The sequence below is a fragment of the Eptatretus burgeri genome, chromosome 9, assembly GCF_056783735.1.
Source record: "Eptatretus burgeri isolate ZD-2024b chromosome 9, Ebu_testis_v1, whole genome shotgun sequence".
Lineage (NCBI taxonomy): Eukaryota > Metazoa > Chordata > Myxini > Myxiniformes > Myxinidae > Eptatretus > Eptatretus burgeri.
The window spans coordinates 41,305,676-41,332,134 of record NC_140969.1 but is presented as its reverse complement, the minus strand read 5'-3'; the positions used below and the strand labels follow the sequence as shown (position 1 = coordinate 41,332,134).

The 26,459-nt window shown below is 38.3% G+C and overlaps 1 protein-coding gene across 13 annotated transcripts in view; it reads right to left on the bottom strand.

Moving 5' to 3' along the window:
• Positions 1 to 26,459, bottom strand: part of UNC79 (unc-79 subunit of NALCN channel complex) — a 259,172-nt gene that overhangs the window by 54,939 nt on the left and 177,774 nt on the right. For 10 of the 13 annotated variants that reach the window (XR_015061602.1, XM_085894924.1, XM_085894914.1 and 7 more), the window contains 6 exons: positions 24,763 to 24,906; positions 21,659 to 22,609; positions 10,357 to 10,488; positions 2,672 to 2,827; positions 2,463 to 2,559; positions 2,167 to 2,307 (listed from right to left, as the gene is read on the bottom strand). Coding sequence is in view for 12 of the 13 variants with exons in the window: in XM_085894924.1 (XP_085751050.1) it covers positions 2,167 to 2,307; positions 2,463 to 2,559; positions 2,672 to 2,827; positions 10,357 to 10,488; positions 21,659 to 22,609; positions 24,763 to 24,906 (1,621 nt within the window). In the remaining variant the exon portion in view is untranslated. The remainder of the gene's footprint in view (positions 1 to 2,166; positions 2,308 to 2,462; positions 2,560 to 2,671; positions 2,828 to 10,356; positions 10,489 to 21,658; positions 22,610 to 24,762; positions 24,907 to 26,459) is intronic. The other 3 variants (XM_085894919.1, XM_085894920.1, XM_085894923.1) reach the window with 3 other exon arrangements.

Below are 26,459 nucleotides of genomic sequence, written 5' to 3'. Positions count from 1 at the left end.
AACAACCTTGTTTGATCCTTCCAGAAATGGTGGTGAATGTTTTTGGGCCTCTCTCTGCCTCCTTGTTCATATGAATGTTACCTCAAGGCAAACTCATGGATCGAAAGGTTAAATAGCTTCCTTAGAGTCCAGCTATGGCACATACCGTATGTGGTATGTATACTTGGGCGAAAAACCTTCCCTGGCCGATCCTACAACAAAGTGGGAATAAATTGGGACGTGAAAGTCGTAACAGAGATCTGGTATTCACGATTTCATTATTTTGGATGGATGGCACACACACTGATGCATCTCCCTCCATACTAAAAACCAGGAGGCCATCTTATCGCTGGGTCAATATTCGATCCCAGGCTAGACAGCACAGAAGGAAATGCACTCGTCTCTTGGCTATCCCAGGTTGTAACTGATAAGCGATTGGAAAGATCATATCAGAAATTTATAAGTAGGCTACAGGTACATGGTTTACCATCCATACATTGGGACCATACTTTGTACAGAGTGTCAGTGCTGCCTAAGCAGTCTCCTGGGCAATTGGGCACAATTCTGGATGGGTCGCCACTCCAACTCAGACATTGCTTACCCAATGACTAAATCTCATGATCTCTCTCTATCGAGTGCAGCCTGTGGCTGCTGGTTGCATCATTGGTTGGGACACGGCTATGCCGCTGATACAGTGTCCCCCTTACCAGTGCACTGGTACTCATTTTGCCGACCTCGGAAGAATGACAGGCTGAGTCAACCTCCTGGTGTATATTAATTCAGTGGCCAATGGGGCTTGAACTCAGGACCCTAGGATCCCAAGCCCCCACCCTAACCACTAAGCCAACACCAGGCTAATCTCATGATAAGTTCACTTTATGAGTCTGAATGTCCTGGCAGTCTTGAATGTAAAGTCTATTGTATCTGGGTGATAGATAGGCATTCTTACTTAATTAGATTAAGTACTGTCGGACCCCGACATTCGCGGTTCCACTATTCGCGGACCCCGCATATCTGCGGTTCATAAAATGTGACATGCTTCTACATTCGTGGCCATGTGCCTCAAATATTCACGGTTTGTCACGGGATTTTTGATTTTCTCTTAGGAATTCCAAACAGCCGGGAACCTATCCCCCTTATTCCCATTAAAACAATGCCTCAACATTCGCGGAATTTTTCAGGCACGTATGCCCCGCGAATGTTGGGTTCCAACAGTAGTACTGTATAATAATGGATTTATTGTCGGTGGGGTGGTGGGACAACCACAGAATGAATATGGAATGGCTATGTGACTCGACCATGGCACTCGCACTACACCCACCAATGGACAGACAATAGTCTGGGATTCACTTGAATAGATCACCTCCGTGTGTTGAAGTAAATTTGGTAATGTCTGTTGAGCAGTATCTGTGGTTTCCAGGTGGTTAATTACTGCACAGAAGTAAGACTTTCATGACATTGATGCAGTGGAGATATCTTTGCAAGTCTTAATAAAGAATGAATAAGCTTTGTGAATATGTACAAGTCGCTGAGCCATAAACCACATGATCCCACATTCAGAGCCAAATTGAATTAAAATGAAATCATGTAAATTACAAGGACAGTTCACATTTTACGTTAATGGTAGTTTGCAACAAAATGTTTGAGGCTCATATGGGGTTTTTTTTTAATAGAATGGGAGTTCAATGGGATTTTAAAGATGAACCGTAACCCTTATAAACCACCTTCCTGAGAACTTGCATCATGTTTATTGTCCTATTTACTACTTCTGAGCAACTCAAATACGAAAGAGCATCAAGAACACAAAACAAGTTTATAAGATTATAATTTCTCAAAAAGTTACACAAATAATAAGTCGGGTGTGGTAGTCTAGGCGAGACCCTTCAACAGCATTCCACAAAGTATGGACATAAGAGATCCAAATCGTTATTAATTTTATATAAATTTGTTCTAACAATTGAAAAAGGCTAAGCTTGATAGTAAACGAATATGGAAACCGGCATGAAATCAGAAAAATGGTGCGACTAACATTTTCTAGATCGGTCACCAGCTCATTCGTTCAAAGCAGACGAGCACAAAGCCGAAGCATCATCCCACAATGAATCACAATGACATGGAGAAGATGCTCATGCCACACAGTATGAAGAAGCAGCAAACAGATTCCACAAGGGGTGATGCACATTGTACCTGCCAACTGACTGCAGTAAGTCCAATAGAATTGGAGCAGCAATGCCTGAGCTTAGGTGGACAAATGTTGAAAGTACAACGATGGCAAGGCTTAGTGTTTCCTCATCATATTCCTCAAGCACAGCTCCACAATCATGGCACCTGCACACAAGTACATTTCCGGATTTATCAGAACATCTCCATTCTTATTATCTCCAACGCTACATCTGCAACTGTTCAGCATTAAAAAAGTAATCAGTCACTATTATGGTAAACTGAAAAGCTGCATCATTTCCATCTCAATCTCTCATACACACCTGTCTGCAGCCATGCTGCTCTGCTCTGCAAATTCCTCTGGGACAGGTACAAACATGCTTGGTATACTTGGCACGGATGCTAAGTTACATTTGGTTCCTGGAAATGGGAAGAGATTGGCATAATAACAAATTGCCTCGATATCAAAAGTTTGCTTCTTTGTCAAATGCTGAAATGTAGCAATGAAACAAGGTGTACTACGTGTTCATACCCGAATCCCACGGGGTCACAGTTGCCAAGCCAATTCCTTGATGTTCTATTTGCTGTTTCAATGGCTGCAGCGCCAAAGCACCGAGAGAACCCCGCTTCATGTCTTTGTAGCGGAAGGAGTAAAAATGCATTTTACGTGTCATCAGCACCGAAGTGCCTGTAACAGTACAATAAACGATATATATTATATATACCTACAGTAATTCCTTGCAAAACGAGCTTTCGCTTCGCATGATTAAGCGGCTGATGAATTTAGGACCATTTTCCATATAGCACATACATTTTAGGTCATCTCATCGCGATTCTCGAAGAGATGAACTCATCATATGGGTTGTGATGTCCAGATGACTGTACATCCGTTAACCTTTTGCTATTTTTGCTACTCCTCCCGTATCACCCGGCTGATTGTTCTGAAACTTGACACATCTAAAATAATGGAGCAAGCATATGTGATTGTGTGTGTGTGTGTGTGTGTGTGTGTGTGTGTGTGTGTGTGTGTGTGTGTGTGTGTGTGTGTGTGTGTGTGTGTGTGTGTGTGTGTGTGTGTGTGAGTGTGTGTATGTATGTATGTATGTATGTATATCCGCTCTTCACCCATTGGTTGGACAGCTGACCCGATGAGGTCACCCACCATTGTAACCTGGAATACTTAACCTAAAGTACCCAGATGACTCAAAAGACCCTCCCTCCCTCCCTTGAGGATCCCAAATGACTCCAAGACCCTTGAAGACCCAAAATACACTGAAGAAAGAAAAGAACTTTAAACATCCTGAAGACCCAAAGCCCCTAAAAGACCCTGATGACCCAAAAGACCTAAACGATCCTTAGAGTCCCCAAAGACCCAGAATACTCAAAATAGCCATAGGACCTAAAAGATCCAGGGGATTCAAAAGACTGAGAAACTAAAAAAAAAAAAAACGCAAGGACCCAAAATACTCAGATAACCCAACATACCTAGAGGACCCAACGGAGCCAAAAGATCCAAAGGGACTATCTGGGACCCATGGAAATTCTGCACAATGTAAAATATGACTTCAGGTCCCGAACCCCCACCCCACCCTCTCCCCCACACACACGCGCACATGCGCACACAAACACACACACACACACACACACACACATTTCCAAGTCCTCAACCCTCCTCCCATCTCTGTCCTCTCTCTGCACCCCCCTACCACCACACCCAATCTCTGTGCTCCCCTCCCCTTTCTTAAAATATTCAAACCCCCTACCAACCCAATGTCCTCAACTCCACCCCCCACCCCACCCTCAAAAGCCTCAACCCCCTTGATCCCAACTCTATCCCTTCTCTGCCCTCCCTCCTCCATGCCAACTCTGTCATTGTCTCCCCCTTTTTCTTCAAGTCCTCAACTGCCCCAAACCCCAAGTACTCAACCTCCCTTCCAACCGAAGTCCTAAATCCCCAACTTCCCAACATCTCAATCTCCCTCTTCCAACTCCATGCACCCTCACCACCAACTTTCTGTCCTCCCCTCCCCATTTCTTCCTGTTCTTAATAACGTTAAACAAAGACACACAGGGAACTTTGGCATATGGGAAGGCTATTTGGCCTATCATGGCTGTATTGTTCCTGTTCCCGTTTGTTAAGAGCAATGTTAAAAGTAAATAAAGACAGAATGTTAAATTCACAATCACTTCCCCTTTCTTCCCTTATCCTTAGTATAATTCATGGTCCGGTGTTTGTGTGTTTGTTTGTTTGTTTGTTTGTTTGTTTGTTTGTCGCACGACTCCTACAGTTATGGACCTGGGCCGTTTACATCCAGACTTCCTATATAGGATCATCATGACCACAACTAGTGTTTTGGGGTGTTTTATATTTGCCAGTGGTCTTGGGTGGAGGGGAAAGGGAGGCAAATTCTCAATGTAAATGTGTATCATGTAGCACCACCTCCAGGTGGGGGAGGGTATTATATGTCTCAACCATTTACTGTGCAGTATTCCTGTCCCCACGTTTTCCAGTGCAGTGAGGTGTTTTGAATTATAAGCAGGAGGTGTGTTTTTGCTTCATGCACATAACTTCATGGGTTTTTTTTTTGTCGACACAGAACTGTCAGTTGCCTACACACCGCCCAAATAAAGGTATGCATCAGAAGAATGTGTTGCATGCTTGGAACAAGATCGCCCATAGGACCAGTACTCTGCAAGGAAATACAAGACAAGGGCCTTTACAAATGCTTGGGCTTCAATTTTTCGATTTTGGATCATGGGTGATCGCAAGGGGGGTTACCACACGAAACTTCGGATGCCTATTTTTCATACACCTCCATTATCACCCAGCTGATTGTTCAGAAACTCGACACATGAATACAAAACAGTGGCCCGCACAATCGCTCCACCTTCGATTTTGCGATTTCGGACCATGGGGGCTCCCGGGGGGGGCGGTGAGGTACCCCCTGAAATTTTGGATCCATACTCGCCCCTTATTTACCAAATGATTGCTCTGAAACATGAAACAGCCCTTTCACTAGATCAGAGGTTCCCAAACTGAGGGTCGTGACCCAAACATGACCCCCCCTCAAAATCCTGGTTTTTGAGGGAGGGGGAGGGTTTCACATCGAAAGCATTTTCTCCAACAATTGTTATTGTACTGTACAGTACCTTTTGGGTCACGAGCCAAATATGATTTCAAATTTTGGGTTGTGGACAAAAAAGTTTGGGAACCACTGCACTAGATGGTCCACAGGATCGCTGTCTTAGATTCTTTGATTTTGGATCGGGGGATTTCGAGGGGGGGGGCTCCCAAAAATTGACTCTCATGTAACATCCGTGACATTTTCCAGATTTTGGATTCAGCAGAGATCTGAACTACAACCTTAAGAGATCTATGTATGTATGTATATATATATATATATATATATATATATATATATATATATATATATATATATATATATATATATATATATATATATATATATATATATATATATATATATATCATTATTACATGGCTGCAGGCATATCACCGAACCATCACTCCGCGCCAACTAAACTTGTCCAAGAAGGGCTGCGGGATTCTGAGTGTGCGCGGACTAACACAAAAACACACGGCAAACTGAAGGTTCTTTGTCAACCTCCGGTTATTTGTTAGCCATCTTAGTGTGTACGCGCCTGACATTTATCGCAAATTTATCTGCTTAACTCACTGCTCAATACAGTATCTTGTTCTTCCTTCAACACCATGAATGATAAGGGTGTAATTAAAAGTAAGAAACAAAGGAAAGCTATTTCGTTAAATGTGAAATTAAAAGTAAGAAAAAAGGAAAACTATTTTGTTAAGGGTGAAATTAAAAGTAAGAAACAAAGGAAAGCTATTTCGTTAAAGGTGAAATTAAAAGTAAGAAACAAAGAGGAGCCATTTCAGTAAAGGTGAAATTAAAAGAAAGAAACAAATGACAGATATTTCGTTAAAAGTAAAATTAAAAGTAAGAAACCAAGGAAAGCTATTTCGTTAAATGTGAAATTAAAAGTAAGAAACAAAGAGGAGCCATTTCAGTAAAGGTGAAATTAAAAGAAAGAAACAAATGACAGATATTTCGTTAAAAGTGAAATTAAAAGTAAGAAACCAAGGAAAGTTATTTATTTAAGGGTGAAATTAAAAGAAAGAAACAAATGACAGATATTTCGTTAAAAGTGAAATTAAAAGTAAGAAACCAAGGAAAGCTATTTCGTTAAATGTGAAATTAAAAGTAAGAAACAAAGAGGAGCCATTTCAGTAAAGGTGAAATTAAAAGAAAGAAACAAATGACAGATATTTTGTTAAAAGTGAAATTAAAAGTAAGAAACCAAGGAAAGCTATTTTGTTGAAGGTGAAATTAAAAGTAAGAAACAAAGGAAAGCTATTTTGTAAAAGGTGAACTTAAAAGGAAGAAACAAAGGAAAGCTATTTTGTTAAAGGTGAAATTAAAAGGAAGAAACAAAGGAAAGCTATTTTGTTAAAGGTGAAATTGAAAGTAAGAAACAAAGGAAAGCTATTTCGCTAAAGGAGAAATTAAAAGTAAGAAACAAAGGAAAGCTATTTTGTTAAAGGTGAAATTAAAAGGAAGAAACAAAGGAAAGCTATTTCGTTAAGGGTGAAATTAAAAGGAAGAAACAAAGGAAAGCTATTTCGTTAAATGTGAAATTAAAAGTAAGAAACAAAGAGGAGCCATTTCAGTAAAGGTGAAATTAAAAGAAAGAAACAAATGACAGATATTTTGTTAAAAGTGAAATTAAAAGTAAGAAACCAAGGAAAGCTATTTTGTTGAAGGTGAAATTAAAAGTAAGAAACAAAGGAAAGCTATTTCGTTAAATGTGAAATTAAAAGTAAGAAACAAAGAGGAGCCATTTCAGTAAAGGTGAAATTAAAAGAAAGAAACAAATGACAGATATTTCGTTAAAAGTGAAATTAAAAGTAAGAAACCAAGGAAAGCTATTTCGTTAAATGTGAAATTAAAAGTAAGAAACAAAGAGGAGCCATTTCAGTAAAGGTGAAATTAAAAGAAAGAAACAAATGACAGATATTTTGTTAAAAGTGAAATTAAAAGTAAGAAACCAAGGAAAGCTATTTTGTTGAAGGTGAAATTAAAAGTAAGAAACAAAGGAAAGCTATTTTGTAAAAGGTGAACTTAAAAGGAAGAAACAAAGGAAAGCTATTTTGTTAAAGGTGAAATTAAAAGGAAGAAACAAAGGAAAGCTATTTTGTTAAAGGTGAAATTGAAAGTAAGAAACAAAGGAAAGCTATTTCGCTAAAGGAGAAATTAAAAGTAAGAAACAAAGGAAAGCTATTTTGTTAAAGGTGAAATTAAAAGGAAGAAACAAAGGAAAGCTATTTCGTTAAGGGTGAAATTAAAAGGAAGAAACAAAGGAAAGCTATTTTGTTAAAGGTGAAATTAAAAGGAAGAAACAAAGGAAAGCTATTTTGTTAAAGGTGAAATTAAAAGTAAGAAACAAAGGAAAGCTATTTCGCTAAAGGTGAAATTAAAAGTAAGAAACAAAGGAAAGCTATTTTGTTAAAGGTGATATTAAAAGGAAGAAACAAAGGAAAGCTATTTCGTTAAAGGTGAAATTAAAAGTAAGAAACAAAGAGGAGCCATTTCAGTAAAAGTGAAATTAAAAGAAAGAAACAAATGACAGTTATTTCGTTAAAAGTGAAATTAAAAGTAAGAAACCAAGGAAAGCTATTTTGTTAAATGTGAAATTAAAAGTAAGAAACAAAGGAAAGCTATTTTGTTGAGGGTGAAATTAAAAGGAAGAAACAAAGGAAAGCGATTTCATTAAAGGTGAAATTAAACGAAAGAAACAAAGGAAAGCTATTTCCATAAATATTAAAAAAAGTAAGTAACAAAGGAATGCCATTTCATTAAAGGTGACATTAAAAGTAGGAAACAAAAGAAAGTTTTTTTTTGTTAAAGGTTAAATTAAAAGTATGAAGCAAAGGAAAGATATTTTGTTAAAGGTGAAATTAAAAGTAAGAAACAAAGGAAAGCTATTTAATTGAAGGTGAAATTAAAAGAAAGAAACAAAGGAAAGCTATTTAATTGAAGGTGAAATTAAAAGAAAGAAACAAAGGAAACCTATTTAATTGAAGGTGAAATTAAAAGAAAGAAACAAAGGAAAGCTATTTCCATAAAGATTAAATTAAAAGTAAATAACAAAGGAAGGCTATTTCATTAAAGTGAAATTAAAAGTAAGAATCAAAGGAAAGATATTTCATTAAAGGTGAAATTAAAAATGATCTAGTGATACGAGAAAGATAAACAAGCAGTGTATATTGGCTGAGCACTTGGAATTACCAAATCCACTTTACGAACGAATTGTACAAATGCATATAAAATCAAAGCGAGTGATCGAAATGTTAATCCATTAACTTCAATGAGTCATAATGCAACGAAAGTGAGTCGTTCACGATCAGGCATAATGGCGAAGATGAACACTTTCTTTATGGAATGCATCAATAACTCCATACCATCACCCCTCCACTTCCACTATCACCGTAAGCAACAACATTTAACATATCAGGTCAGTTAAATTTGTTTATATTTTAATTTAAGTTGAATGCATAAGTGACTTTCCCTCCCTAAATCTTCCCCATCCACTCACATCCTGACACAGACCTCCACCTATTACATTGTTTCCGAGAGGAAAATTACTTTTGTTTGATGCATTTTCATCTAAATAATTTTCAGGTAAGTTCTCAGAATGCAACTACCACGTCAAATGAGGAATACCCATATATGTTAAACACACACACACACACACACACACACACACACACACACACACACACACACACACACACACACACACACACACACACACAACACACTTCATATCCCACTTAATTTATTAATTTGTCTTAACCTGATGAGGTAGGGTTCAATTCAAATCTGGATAGTACAAGATCCGACCATAGACTGTGATCTTAATACTTTGCAGTCAGTCAGGGTGTGTATTGCAGAGTATGCAGATCTTTAATCGGAAATGTTAAGCTGGATGGTTGATTCTTTAGAGAGGGTCTATGAAGACAAAGTTGAAAGACCTAATTATACTAAAATACACAATTTGGTGTCTGTCTGCAATACATTTGGTCATTACTTATCAAATATCAACCAAACGAAGTGTAACATGATTGAGGTTGCAGCAACTTAATTACCCCCTCGCCCCCCCCCCCACACAAAGGTAGTTTTCCACCTTGGGAAAAATTCATAATAAGGTGTATAGATAGCTTATGGTGGCATTTTTCCAAGGCCGCTTCTAAAAACAAAAATAATAACAACACTAATGATAATAGCATAATATTAATCCATCCATTGGGACCATACTCTGTGCAGAGTGTTGGCACTGCCTATGCAGTCTCCTTACCCATTAAACACAATCCTGGACAAGTCACAACTCCAACACAGGATACAAGCAAAATGACACTTATTTTGCCAACCTCAGAAGAATGGCAGCCAGAGTCAACCCCACCTGGTATTAATTCAATAGCCAAATGGGATTTGAACTCAGGATCCAAGGAATGCATGCTCACCACCCAAATCATTAAACCAACACCAGGTATATAATATTAATGTGATTACAAAACAATATTGATGCAAATAATATCCCATCTCCCCATTGGGTTTTTCCTCCTTGGCCAAATGCCGTGTTAACGTGTATAAATAGCTTATTGTGGTTCTTCTTGGGGCACCCCTATCAGAAATAAAAACATTAGAAACCACAAACACCTATGATTACCATTTTAAACAGTAGCTACTGCTCTTTAACATGAAACATAAAGAGAGGGGAACATTCTTGAGGTATTATGCACTTATCACATCCCCCAAGATTAACATCTTAACCTCGCTCTACTGTAAGCCATGTACCCCAGACAGAATAAAAACATGACTTCCTGCCGCTCCCGTAATGAGCTGGTGTACTAGAATACCAAAATGTATTGTGAGATAATTTAAACCTTGCTGAAAGTAGAATACAAACAAAAGCAAGTTTCTTTTGAGTGTGTGCTCTATGATACAGTGCAATCTTGCTGATTATATTTAATAAATCCGTATTTGTGCAATCAACTCAGAGGCACCAATCTCTTTCTTTCTATATTTCATCAGACTATTTTCATCGTCATGTGATAATAATATCTGCTTTGCCATTGCTATCAAAATATATGTTAAAAGGCACAGGAAAGCAACATACAGGTGCTGCCCAGCCGAGGTATTTCCACAGTGGCCTCCTGGCTTTCATCATTTACGGTGGGAATCTCAAAATTGGGAACAGACACACTTTCACATGGCAGGTCCAACAAGGGAAAGCTGCTTTTCAATTGGCCTGTAATCAATGATTCACATGCAAGTGAAGAAAAACACAGTGAGTAATCTAAAGTAATCACACAGTAAAATGTTCACTCAGTGCTTATCAGTAAAAGATGATGCAGACCAAATTTTTGTTTCAATTTTAAAAAAGTCACAAATAATTAAGTGAACAATTCAAAAACAAACAGAAAACAACAAAATAATTTTGAAGATGTGTTTCACGGCACAGGATGGGTATTCTGCTGCAAAATATAAATAAGCTCCAGTTAGAGAGCTGCAATGCTTTAGGATTTTCATGTATGTAGGATGTGTGAACGTCTTTACAGCTGTGGAGGAACTCTGGGAGGGGTTTGAAACCACAAAAGGCGAACCTTGGGTGACATTTCAAGGTTGCTTTACACAGCTTCTTTGGCTCGAAGAGCATGGAAGGACTTGATTTATTTATATCATCCAATGCAATATATATAGATATATATATATATATATATATATATATATATATATATATATATATATATATATATATATATATATATATATATATACACACAGTATATGTATATACACACCTATATGCATATATATATATATATATATATATATATATATATATATATATATATACACATATAGGTGTGTATATACATATACTGTATATATATATATATATATATATATATATATATATATATATATATATATATATATATATATATATATATATATATATATATATATATATATATATATATATATATATATACATGTATATATATATATATATATATATATACATGTATATATATATATATATATATATATATATATATATATATATATATATATATATATATATATATATATATATATATATATTGCATTGGATGATATAAATAAATCAAGTCCTTCCATGCTATATATATATATATATATATATATATATATATATATATATATATATACATATATATATATACATATAGGTGTGTATATACATATACTGTGTATATATATATATATATATATATATATATATATATATATATATATATATATATATATATATATATATATATATATGTATATATATATACATATATACATATATATATACACACATATAGGTGTGTATATATATATATATATATATATATATATATATATATATATATATATATATATATATATATATATATATATATATATATATATGTATATGTATATATACATATTTATGTAGAAACACAAAAATAAATCCCTGCACAGGGCTCGTGTGAAAAAATTCTGAATCAACCTGGAACTCAAACACAAAGATCTCATCACTAACACTGCGAAAGACCACTGAGCTATTGAGTCTTCAGATGTCATCAGAATTTTCTCACACTAACACTACAAGCTTAATAATGGCCAACTGCTCGCTTTATAACAGCCAACATCTTATGTTCCTCCAAGGCAGACCCCGTGGTGTATGTGTGTATGTGTATACATATATGTATATAATTATATGTATATAATTATGCATATATATTTAATAATATATATACATATATTTAATTATATATTTATAATATTGTTGCCTGGTGTTGGTGCAGTGGTTAGGGCAGCGGCTTGGGATCCAAAAGGTCCTGAGTTCAAGCCCCGTTGGGCCACTGAATTAATACACCAGTGGGTTGACTCAGCCTGTCATCCTTCCGAGGTCGGCGAAATGAGTACCAGTATACTGGGCCAGTGTATACCCTGGTTAAAACAGGTGTACCATATCCCTGTGTCGTAAGAGGCGACCAGGGTTGCGTCAGGAAGGGCATCCGGCGTAAAACATGTGCCAAATCACTATGCGGATCATACGGATGATCCGCTGTGGCGACCCCTAACGGGAGCAGCCGAAAGAAGAAGAAGAAGAAGAAGAAGAAGAAGATATATATATATATATATATATATATATATATATATATATATATATATATATATATATATATATATATATATATATATATATACAAACTAGTGGGGTGTCCTTACACGTTGTGTGAGCATACAAACCGTGTTTCCCCCATTGTCTCGGGTCGCTCACATGCCTTTGAATTTTCATTTATTTATTTTCTTTTATTAATGTTTTCATTTATGGATGCTTTCCAACGGTTCTGTGACTTTTTTCCCAGTGCACTGGCTTTGATGTCCATTGGCACGTAAAATTTCAGCTTTCTACGTCAGCAGGAAGGCACCGTACCGATCTTTAATATCAGTCAGTCACTCAGTGAGTCAGTGGTTGGAAAGAGCTTTATGTATTCGATGTATGTATATATATATATATATATATATATATATATATATATATATATATATATATATATATATATACACACAAATGTATATATTTGTATGAATGTATATATATATATATATATATATATATATATATATATATATATATATATATATATATATATATACATATACACAAATATATATATTTGTATGTATGTGTATATATATATATATATATATATATATATATATATATATATATATATATATATATATATATATATATATATATATACACATACATACATATTTCAAGTTCAAGGCTCATGGAAGAACTAGTACACTGAACAGATCAAGATGAAACATAACAAGAACAACTGCAGAGAGAGGGGGGCAAACACCAACATCAGCGTTGAAAGACAAAATATATGAAGACTTGGACAAATAATGGGTGTGGGAAGGAATGAGGAGTTCAATAATGGGTAGTGCAGGATGCATGGGGTCGACAGGATGGATACAGAAGGAAACTCTCAGGAAGGAAAGACTGGAAATTTGAAAGAAGGTGGGCTTGGGCATTGGGGGGATTGTCAGCTGTCTTGAAGACTTGGAGGAAGGATGAGATTGAATAGAATATGGATGTTAGTTCCACAGGCAGGAAAAAATAGAAACAAGTAGAGGTACTGTACATTCAAAGTACACCACTCCCATGCCCAATAAATTATAAACAAATCTTCCCGCATGCGACATTGCCGGGATACTGAAGCCTTTCCGCATATGGAAATGGAATTTGGAGGCAGCGGTGTACTTCTGAGATGAATGTGTTCAAATGATACATCGTTTATGTGTACAAATGTACTTCAGAGGTTAATGTATACAATTGATACTTACTCATCATGCAGCACATGGAGAAATAATTATGAGGGAGCTGTGTACAATAATTTATTGATTAATTGATTGATTGCACAATTGAAATAAATAAATCGTAATCGTAAAATAATTCATTTCATAATCAATTGGCTAATAGCATACCTCAACTACTACCGTTTCATCCGAATCTGTAACTCTTTGAAAATCAATTAATCCATTGAGAAACTAATAATTAATCGATTAATTGATTAATCAATGAATCAATAATACCCTTTATAGCCAAATCACTTGTTCACTGTTGTGTCCAAATATCTGTTTCAAAGCTCAAAGGGTGCCTGAGATATTGCCAGATGAGAAAGAAAATAAATAGGGAATTAATAAATTGATAACATGCATTTCAATAAAATGGACATTATCAAAACTTTTCGACTTGCACCCCTCAGGATAAAACCACAAGCAAATGAAGAAGAAACACCAAATCTCCACTCATTATTCATGATGCTCTATGGTTCCAGCGATCAGGTAATCCAGTCCTTTCTTTCTCGCAACCAATCAACGTTGAGGACATTACATCGTAACTTCATAAAACAGAGTTTGGTGTTTCTTCTTCATCTGCTTGCGGTTTTATCCCGAGGAATGCAAGTCGAAAAGCTTTGATAATGTCCATTTTATTGAAATGCATCTTTATATTTTGTTGTACAAATAAAATCGATAATAATTATGTCATTCATCAATTAATTGATTAGTAAAAAAATAATAAAAAATTTTTACCAAAACATATCGCCACTTTTGTCCCCAAATTTCAGCTTCCGAGCTCAAAGGATGGCTGAGATATCACCCGGACAAACATATAAACAAGAAAACAAGCCGGCGGGCGACATGGGTGGTAGCTACATAATTGCATACTAGTCATACAGCTTTTGACGGGTCGGGCTGAAATTTTTTGACAAAGAGGTTGATTATAGTGCGCATAAAAGCGCAGAAGCCGATTGTTGATTTTCGGAAATTTTTTTTTGTGATTTTTCAAAAAATTCAAAGTCCCGTTGCTCGGCAACGGTAGCGTCCATAGCAACGGTGCTCAAAAGCATACAACTAGATCCTGGTATGAACCTACCTGTCAAGTTTCATCAAAATCGGTTGACTCCACTGGCCTCCAGAGCTGTCCATTACATACAAACAAACATACAAGCCGGGAGGCGACATGAGTGGTCGTGACATAATTGCATACTAGTCATACAGTTTTTGACGGATCGGGCTGAAAATTTTTGACAAAGAGGTTGATTAGAGTGCGCATAAAAGCCTGGAAGCCAATTTTTGATTTTCGAAAAAATTTTTTTTTTATGATTTTCAAAAATTTCAAAGTCTCGTTGCTAGGCAACTGTGGTGTCCATAGCAACGGTGCTCAAAAGCATAGAACTAGATCCTGGTATGAATCTACGTGTCAAGTTTCATCAAAATCGGTTGACTCCTCTGGCCTCCAGAGCTGTCCATTACAAACAAACACGCAAACATACATACATACAGGCAGACGGAAAAAGTGAAAATAAGGGTAGTCTCGCGACCACCCAACATACAAACATACAAACATACAGACAGACACATGGAAAAAGTGAAAATAAGGGTACTCTAGCAACCACCCAACATACAAACATACAGACAGACGGAAAAAGTGAAAATAAGGGTACTCTAGCGACTACCCAACATACAAACATACAAACATACAGACAGACAGATGGAAAAATTGAAAATAAGGGTACTCGAGCAACCACCCAACATACAAACATACAGACAGACAGACGGAAAAAGTGAAAAGAAGGGTACTCCAGTGACCACCCAACATACAAACATACAAACATACAGACAGACAGATGTAAAACGTGAAAATAAGGGTACTCTAGCGACTACCCAACATACAAACATACAAACATACAGACAGACAGATGGAAAAATTGAAAATAAGGGTACTCGAGCGACTACCCAACATACAAACATACAAACATACAGACAGACAGATGGAAAAAGTGAAAATAAGGGTACTCTAGCGACCACCCAACATACAAACATACAGACAGACAGACGGAAAAAGTGAAAATAAGGGTACTCTAGTGACCACCCAACATACAAACATACAGACAGACAGACGTAAAAAGTGAAAATAAGGGTACTCTAGTGACCACCCAACATACAAACATACAGACAGACAGACAGAAAAAGTGAAAATAAGGGTACTCTAGTGACCACCCAACATACAAACATACAGACAGACAGACAGACAGACGGAAAAAGTGAAAATAAGGGTACTCTAGTGACCACCTAACATACAAACATACAGACAGACAGACAGACAGACAGACAGACGGAAAAAGTCAAAATAAGGATACTCGAGTGACCAGGCCAACATACAAACATACAGACAGACAGATGGAAAAAGTGAAAATAAGGGTACTCTAGCGACCACCCAACATACAAACATACAAACATACAGACAGACACATGGAAAAAGTGAAAATAAGGGTACTCTAGCGACTACCCAACATACAAATAAACAAACATACAGACAGACAGATGTAAAAAGTGAAAATAAGGGTACTCTAGCGACTACCCAACATACAAACATACAAACATACAGACAGACAGATGGAAAAAGTGAAAATAAGGGTACTCTAGCGACCACCCAACATACAAGCATACAGACAGACAGACGGAAAAAGTGAAAATAAGGGTACTCCAGTGACCACCCAACATACAAACATACAAACATACAGACAGACAGATGTAAAAAGTGAAAATAAGGGTACTCGAGTGACCACCCTACATACAAACATACAGACAGACAGACGGAAAAGGTGAAAATAAGGGTACTACAGTGACCACCCAACATAGAAACATACAAACATACAGACAGACAGATGTAAAAAGTGAAAATAAGGGTACTCTAGCGACCACCCAACATACAAACATACAGACAGACAGACGGAAAAAGTGAAAAGAAGGGTACTCCAGTGACCACCCAACATACAAACATACAAACATACAGACAGACAGACGGAAAAAGTGAAAATAAGGGTACTCCAGTGACCACCCAACATACAAACATACAAACATACAGACAGACAGACGGAAAAAGTCAAAATAAGGGTACTCGAGTGACCACCCTACATACAAACATACAGACAGACAGAAGGAAAAAGTGAAAATAAGGGTACTCTAGTGACCACCAAACACACAAACATACAAACATACAGACAGACAGACGGAAAAAGTCAAAATAAGGGTACTCGAGTGACCACCCAACATACAAACATACAGACAGACAGACAGACAGACAGACGGAAAAAGTCAAAATAAGGGTACTCGAGTGACCACCCAACATACAAACATACAGACAGACAGACGGAAAAAGTGAAAATAAGGGTACTCTAGTGACCACCCAACATACAAACATACAGACAGACAGACAGACAGACAGACGGAAAAAGTCAAAATAAGGGTACTCTAGTGACCACCCAACATACAAACATACAGACAGACAGACGGAGAAAGTGAAAATAAGGGTACTCTAGTGACCACCCAACATACAAACATACAGACAGACAGACAGACAGACAGACGGAAAAAGTCAAAATAAGGGTACTCGAGTGACCACCCAACATACAAACATACAGACAGACAGACGGAAAAAGTGAAAATAAGGGTACTCTAGTGACCACCCAACATACAAACATACAGACAGACAGACAGACAGACGGAAAAAGTCAAAATAAGGATACTCTAGTGACCACCTAACATACAAACATACAGACAGACAGACGGAAAAAGTGAAAATAAGGGTACTCTAGTGACCACCCAACATACAAACATACAGACAGACAGACGGAAAAAGTGAAAATAAGGGTACTCTAGTGACCACCCAACATACAAACATACAGACAGACAGACGGAGAAAGTGAAAATAAGGGTACTCTAGTGACCACCCAACATACAAACATACAGACAGACAGACAGACAGACAGACAGACGGAAAAAGTCAAAATAAGGGTACTCGAGTGACCACCCAACATACAAACATACAGACAGACAGACGGAAAAAGTGAAAATAAGGGTACTCTAGTGACCACCCAACATACAAACATACAGACAGACAGACAGACAGACAGACGGAAAAAGTCAAAATAAGGATACTCTAGTGACCACCCAACATACAAACATACAGACAGACAGACAGACAGACAGACGGAAAAAGTCAAAATAAGGATACTCTAGTGACCACCCAACATACAAACATACAGACAGACAGACGGAAAAAGTGAAAATAAGGGTACTCTAGCGACCATCCAACATTCAAACATACAGAGAAACAGACAGAAAAAGTGAAAATAAGGGTACTCTAGCGACCACCCAACAGACAGACGGAAAAACTGAGAATAAGGGTAGTCTAGCAGCGACCACCCAACAAACGGATTGAAAACTGAGGATTCCCTTCCTTCAGCGCCTGGTAATGACATCATGCATCGCCTGGATATGGCATTGGGAAGGAGCGGTGTCCAATTTTTTTGAAGTATTTCAATATTTGCAGAGTTATTATGTGTGAAGCACACAATATGTACTTTAAGAAATGCTTTACATTGAAAGACACCCTCTTGCGCAGTGGAGCTGGACTTGCACACACTGCTTTTTCTGTGTTCTCCTTCCCTCCAATTCCCCTCCCCTCCAGGTTTTTCTAGGGTGCACATGGTCTCGCAGTAACCAACTTCTGGTAAAACTCTGAAACCCCAGGCTCACATTCACTGATTTGTTCCTTCGTTCTCTCACCCGTAGCCCCAACTTCTTCAGTCTGTTCAATCTCATTCTTCCATACAGGGCTTCAAGATTGAAGTTCTCCACTTCATGTCACTCCTCCCCCCTCCCCTTTATGCTCATGGTCTTTTCTATCCTTATTAACTGTCCCAAAGCCAACCCCTACCTTTTCAGGTTATTGTGGGGACCTCAAACATCCGGGAACTTTGCTCTAAGCTGACTGATCACTCCATACAGGTTGACACTGACAAACCAGCCATAATCTGCTTAACTGAAACTTTCCTCCTCCAAGATGTCTCTGACTCCCTAGTATCTCTCCCTGGTTACTCCCTCCTCCGGTATGACAGACCTGAGCCTAGTACTGGTGATGAAGTTACTCTCTTCATCAAAAACTCTATTCCTGTCTCCATACATTGCCCTCTCTTCCCCACAACCTCAGGAATACCTCTGGCTACGGCTTCCCCTCCACTACCACCTGATGTTTATATGTGTTGCACCGTCCACTAAACAGTGATGATGCCATTTATATTTCACTCGCCGAAAACATGGACAAACTTCTATCCTCTCATCCCAATTCTCTTTTCCTCATATGTGGTGACTTCAACTGTCATCATGCGAGTTGGCTGGGGGTGGGTACCTCTCTCACCTGTCATGGGACTTCAGAAAAGGATTTCTGCAACTCAGTGGGACTTACACGATCTGTCAACTTCCTGAGCCGGTTCTCAACCAATGGTACTCTATCCCTTCTGGATTTGATTTTGACAAATTTCCCAGAAAATGTATGCTGTTCTTTCTTTGTTCCAATTGGTTCATCTGACCATATTCTTGTTAAAGTGGTCATCTCTCTCTGGCCATTATTAGAGAACGCCCCCCCTCCCCAAATCTACTTTCTCAAGAATCTTCATTAAGACTTCCTTTCATTAAAACTTTTCGGTCTCACTATCTGCCAAGATCTTTCCTGGGAAAGCCACATTTCTAAGCTGGCCTTCAAAACCAGTCGCCAACTGGGCATGCTCCATCATGTAAAGTCCTTCCTCGGCACACCTGAGCTCTTGACCACATACAAAGCTTTAATCCACAGCCTGATGGAGCACTGCTCGCCCCTCTGGGCTGGTGATCCCACCTCTCACCTTTCTCAGCTTCATGCTGTGGAAACCAAGATATTTAGGATCATCGGTATCTCCCACAATGAAGCTGAGCCTTTAGGTCTCTCACTCTCTCACCACAGATAGGTCGGTAGTCTTTCTGTCTTCTGCCATCTCCTCCTCTGGCCTCGCCCCCCTTGCTCCATTTGTGATCTGCCCCCCCCCCCATATTTCCGCAATGAGCTCAAGGTCCACCAGCAACCCCCTTCTGGTGAAACTACCAAAATCAAGAATCACTGCTCACCTTCACTCTTTCTTTCCTCTTTTTTTCCCACCTCTAGTACAAACTCCCACACACTCTTCAATCCCACACTTCCCTCCAGTTCTTCAAAAGAGCTGTTCACTACCATCTCTTATCTTCCCCCATCCAAAACCATGATCATTTCTGCCCCCATTAATCCACCTCAAACCCACTTCCTTCAAATTCCCTGCTCTCCTTCCTGAAAGTCTGTGTAGTGTCCATCTTGTTTACCCTGTGTACCCCACCCCATCCCTCTCCCATGCACAGATCTTCTAATGCCTTTGGTCCCTACTGTGTAGTGCTTCCTTCTTCCACCCCTCTTATCTCCTGCTCCCTTTGTTATACGTTATGTATGTTAGCTCTAATATGAGCCTCGACAGTGGAAACAAAAAATAAAATAAAATAAAACAATTTCCTGTGCGTGTGTCTCTCGCATGTCTCTCTTGCGTGTCTCTCTTGCGTGTCTCTCTTGCGTCTCTCTTGCGTGCGTCTCTCTCTCTCTGTCTGTCTCTCTCTGTCTCTCTCTCTCTCTCTCTCTCTCTCTCTCTCTCTCTCTCTCTCTCTCTCTCTCTCTCTCTCTGTCTCTCTCTCTCTCTCTCTCTCTCTCTCTCTCTCTCTCTCTCTCTCTGTCTCTCTCTCTCTCTCTCTCTCTCTCTCTCTCTGTGTCTCTCTCTCTCTCTGTGTCTCTCTCTCTCTCTGTGTCTCTCTCTCTCTCTGTCTCTCTCTGTCTCTCTCTGTCTCTCTCTGTCTCTCTGTCTCTCTCTGTCTCTCTCTGTCTCTGTGTCTCTCTGTCTCTCTCTCTGTCTCTCTCTCTCTCTCTCTCTCTCTCTCTCTCTCTCTCTCTCTCTCTCTCTCTCTCTCTCTCTCTCTCTCTCTCTCTCTCTCTCTCTCTCTCTCTCTCTCTCTCTCTCTCTCTCTCTCTCTCTCTCTCTCTCTCTCTCTCTCTCTCTCTCTCTCTCTCTCTCTCTCTCTCTCTCTCTCTCTCTCTCTCTCTCTCTCTCTCTCTCTCTCTCTCTCTCTCTCTCTCTCTTGTATGTATGTTCCAAAATCTGACTGTATAGACACCCTCCATATATGTGCAGTCAAACAAAGTAAAGCCACATCATCAAAATGTCATAATATATGAGCCAGCTTTTCTATATTGAGCATTAATGGAATCGAGTTACAGGACTGCTTCTTCTTCCTATTCTTCTTCTTCTTCATTAATGGGCACGATAATTCCCACGTTCTTGTGGGGTTGGCTGGGGGAAGCTTGACCCACCTTTCATGAATCCGCTGGCCAGGCCTGACGTCCAAATAAGGTTAGGAGAGGAATTTGTAATTTGTTCGTAGTGCCGCCGAAAGGTCACCTACTCTTCGCTAAGGACACTGTGGGATGTTTAATGCTCACAGAGTAATGCCAGCAGATGGGACACCCATTTAATGTCCATCCAAGAGACGGCACATACATTAAAGAATCACCCTGGGTGTGAAACACTGGGATGACAGTTTATAACTGGGTCGACATTCAAACCCAGGCTCGACAGCTGAAAGGCAAGTATGTGTAACTCGAGGCCATCCTGCCAGTCGTAGAATTACAAGACTTATACTTGTAATATTTTGGACGCAGAAGCGGAATTCTCATCAGGACAACGTGATTCACGATCAAACAAAACATCCGAAACCAAAAGACTCCTCAATTGAGATAAAGTGCAGGCGACCATTTCTATGCTGCTGAAACTGGTCCAAATATTAAAAGTTCAGTGATTGTTATCTGTTGGTATTGTACGCAATGAATAGTGATAAATTGCTTTGGTAATTGCTTGTGAAATTGCTTCATGTATATGATTATGGTGTTTAAATTATGATGTACCTAATGCAGGTAAACTCACCTACTTCATCATTCAGTTTTATTCCATCTTTAATCTCCTCATATTTTTCATCTTGACCTGTTTTCTTCACTTCTTTATCCCTCTGAGAACTTGAGTCATCTGATGAAGAACCTTGAGAAGAAACCATTTTTGGAAAATGTTCTTCATTGAGAGGATGTTGGAATGAAGGTTCCCCATGAGGCTGACCTCGGGTGTCCAAGTTCATCGCGCTTGGCTCATCCTGTTTGAATGTGTAAACCTCACTATGGCTTTGTGGCAAGCTGCTCTTCTCAGAAGTTCCAGCAAAAATCTCTCCAGAGCAGTCCTCAACATTGACCTGCGGTACAGCTGTGCAACTGCTGCTATCCATGTTCTCAAAGTCTTTATCGTGACTTGACTTGCTCCCTTCTTCATTACTGTCGACAAACTGAGTCATTGACTGTGGATCCACAAACAAAAAGTTTTCCCGTGAAATGTTGTTTTGAGCTGGTTTGTCCATAGATGTTGATACAGAATTTTCTTTCGCATCATCTGTTGTTCGTTCAGATGCCTCAATCACCTCGAGCTTCACTTCCGGGATGTCCAGGAAGCCATGCTTCATGCCAAGAAAGGTCTCAACTTGTCCACCATCCCTCAACCTGTTTCCCACCACATCTTTGTCCAACATGCTCGGAGCTTGGCTTTCAGGAGAGTGCTGTTTTGGTGGGCATCTCCCAACCATCGGGCTGGCTGAGAATGAACGGCGATGACACTCCGGCACTGTTGAAGCCGTAGGCTCCCAAAATGCACCTTCATGCTCTGGCAAACGGTTCTTAGGCCTTGCTGTCCGATGAATTGTGGATACGATGGATGGTACCGAGATAGAAACAGATAGCAGTTCCTCTTGTGTTTGTGGAGATGGGCTGCATGGTGCCCTCAAAATATCCGAAGTGCTCACTTTGTCTTTATATTGAGAAAGTTCCATATCTGAGGCTGCAATGAAGACAATCGGCAAATTAGTACAGTTGTTATCTACTCCTCATTAACATATATGAGACACAGCTCATGAATGCAGAAAACACAATGAATAATGAACAAACAGTTGCCATGGTTGAAGTAAAATGCCACAGGAAATCATCTTGTGTGACTATGTACATGCTATGAACACAGATAGAATGGCTGTGAGGCAAGGAGTAACCTAAATTAAAATTCAGCACCAAAAGAAAGTTGCCACTACTAATATGATAAATTGCAGTCTCAATATAACTACAGGTCAGAAAAAAAAAAACATTAAAAAAAGAAAAGAATAAACATGTAGGGATGGAATCCCCCAAAAAACAACCTAACAAGGTAGGAATGACACCACAATACAACACCAAAATTCTACGGATTGCCAATACAACATATTTTGACATTTTTGTCATAGGTGGCAATATGAAGATGTCGATGGTGGAGGTCGTTGTAGATTTGTAATGTGGATTGGTGTAATTGTGTATTTTATTTGTTGTGGGATTGAGATGGAAAAATGTAAAAAAAAAAAAACCATCAGGGTGATGATCCGTAAAAGCATTGTGGTGCCATTTCTACCTTGTCCTTCCTTCCTACCTTGTTTTGGTTGTTTTGGGAATTCCATCCCTACATATTTTTTCATTAAAAAAAATTCTGACTTTTTAAACTTTCTTTTTTCTGATCTGTATGCCAATGACATCATCATCCAGTGAATTATTTTGAGAAGCGTTTATATGGGGAATCCCCCGACCACCACCCTCCTCAATGATATATTTCATACAAGTCCCTTTCCTAGTTCCCTTAATATCCCATCCAATATTCCCATCCCTTCTGTCTTCACTCAGACATTCTGCTACCCTGTTGTCCTTCACTTTTGGAGTCATCAATTTATCTTGTACACCAACGTGGCAGAACTATCCTTCCCCTCTCTCCTTTCTCTCCTTCCTTTATATTCTATCCCCATACTCCTATATCCTCTCAATCTTCCTTCGCTTCTCTCCCAAATTCCACTCACTTCCTTTCCTTCTCCTACTGTCCAAAAATTATCTTCTTTTCCTCAATTTACTCCCGACCTATACGTACACAATAAAGAAATACATCCATTCCTATCCTCTTCCCTTTTGTTCTTGTTCTCAGTGTTGGCATTTCAAATTTCCTCAATTTTCCACCCCTCCATATTCTGTGTATGTGTAATAAATATATACTTTATAAAGGGCTCACACGGTCACATCTATTTATATCAGGAGAAGGAATTGCATGATTTGTTTGAACAATAGTACACATATGGTACCATAGAGAAAGGTGAATTTAGAATGCTCTTTTCAATAACAGGTATGACCTTCTGTGAATCTGAATCAAGGCATCACCAGACCATTCTGGGCCCTTTTCCTTTGTAAATTATGTATTCTGTAATACCTTACAACCCATGACAGAGACTTTACGGCAGACAGTGAATCTTACGAGAGAATTTCTCACTCTGTACATGCGTTAATAACATTCAACAGGTTGTGGCGTATTGTGGTTGTATTTTTTTTAAATCGGATTAAAAAAAATTGTTGCGGTACCCAAGAGACAATGTCACTTCCTTCCATTGGAATCATTGTAATGGCTTCAGCTATTATTGTGCAGTGCTGGATGTCATCAACAATTCGGTCGATGAACAATTAGGCCATTTTGCGATCTCTCGATTTGGTACTTTTACGATGTATTCTGGCATCTTTTTCAATCTTGTTAGTTATGAAAACGTTTGAGAATAAAAGGTATAGCTTTGAAGGGCTTATGGCTTCACTCTAGATTTTAAGCGTATCATTTTGTACACATTTGATGGGGCAGTGATTTTTTTTTTCCCATCCCATCTCTACAAATGGAGTACTACTGTACTCCATGAGAAGTACCTGATAGAAAACCGTTTCCAAGAAGAGAAAAAGTTCTATTTTTACATAACAATTTTACTTTCTTTTCTACATGTACATGCCTTTTTTTAAAATTTGATAACATTTGAAAATTAAAAGATTTGTGCCTTCAAGTATTATTTTGATTTTACTTTGTGTAAAAATGTCACTTGGGAAAGATTGAATCATAAACAAAAGAAGAATAAAATATATCCATATACTTTGATTAAGTATCCGCTGACTTACTTCTTGGAGGAAATGCATACATTTGCTGGTACTTGGTGTTTTTGCCCATTCCCATCCTCTTGAGCCTGGAGAGAAATGTTTGTGTCTCTCTGGAACAAGCTGGTGAATCCTGAACTTCAGATTCATCAAACACACTGTCTTCGTCTAAATGTAAAAGACAGCATTATCAGCAAATACAAGAAATAAAACTGTGAAAGGAAACTTACCACTTGGTTCATCATGTCTGTGTTGCATTCTTATCCCAAAGTAAAGCTCCAGGATAATACGTGTAAACAGCATCAAATAACAAGAAAGATAACAACAGGGAAATTTGGTGCAGAAGGATGCTATTTGGCCCATCATGCCTGCGCTACACCACGTTAGATACAAATCTACCATCTACATGCAAGCTACCAAATAGTCATGCCAACATCGCTGTACCCCTCTTTCTCCAATGAATCTAGGTATGGGACGATTTCGTTTTACTCCGAAGGAGTTGCGAAGACTTATAACACCTTTGTCTGTCTGGCTGTGTCCACATCTATATATTTTCGCTTTAACTTTTTTTCCTCCACAACGCTTGTCTGATCGATGCAAAACTTTAAAAATAGAAGGAAATCGCCATGTAGAATATTTTATTTATAACTGCTGTCATAGGTCACATGGGATTGCAGTCATATTGGGTTAAAGGGAAAAGTTTGGATATGTCCAAAATCGCTCAATAAAAAAATTTAAACTTGGCATATGTCATCGACTTCCCATGGGGTATATAGGGTGACAATTATGACATCATCGGTGAAATGGCATTCCAGGCATAATTGGTTGAATCAAAATCCTCCCAAAAATCTGAAACTTCATGTCTGATCTACAACCCAATGTGTCAAGAATAAAAATTATGACATCATCAGTCTGGTGGCCATATTGGATTGAAAATAAAAACGTAAAAAATATCTGCAGAACAGCTTCACAGATCGATGCGAAACTTCATACATCTGATAAACTAGCCATGGGGAATATAGTGTTGTTTGAATTTTTTTCATATTGACACAGTTATCGTCATTGATGACATTTAGCCTTAATGTGGATATAAGTGGTTGTTAAATGGCCTAATAATCAATCAATAATGAGTAAAGCTATGGATAATGGCAATATATGTGAGATAATTGGGTGCATGGATGATACAGGTATATGGGCCTTAATAGTAGTGTGTCAGTTAACGATGGTGTTTTTGTTCAGAATGAGCAAGTGAGGGGAGAATATTTATTCTACCAAGTGCAGTTCTAGTTCCATTTTAAACCTAACTATCTACTCTTTCTGTTGTCACCACCTCTTTTAGGAAGAGCATTCCATGCATTAACTACTCTGAATGAAAGATCTTCCCTAATCTCTCCTCTTATTTGCACTCAAGCTGTGGTCCCTAGTCCTATCACTCTCTATTCTGCTTTAAAACACTTCTGCACTTATTTTGTCTCTATCCTTTCATCATCTTAAACATCTCAATATAATGTATAAAGTCCTGTCTCCTTCAAACATTTCTCATAACTTAGTCTAGCTAGCCCCAGAATCAATCTAGTCGCCCTACCTTATACTCTCTGTATTGCAGCTATGTCATTCCTCTGATGTGGTGACTAGAATGTACAAAAAATTCTACATCAGGCCTCACCAAATTCTATCCAGTGTTAACACTACCTTTTTTCTTTATAATTTATCCCCCAGCG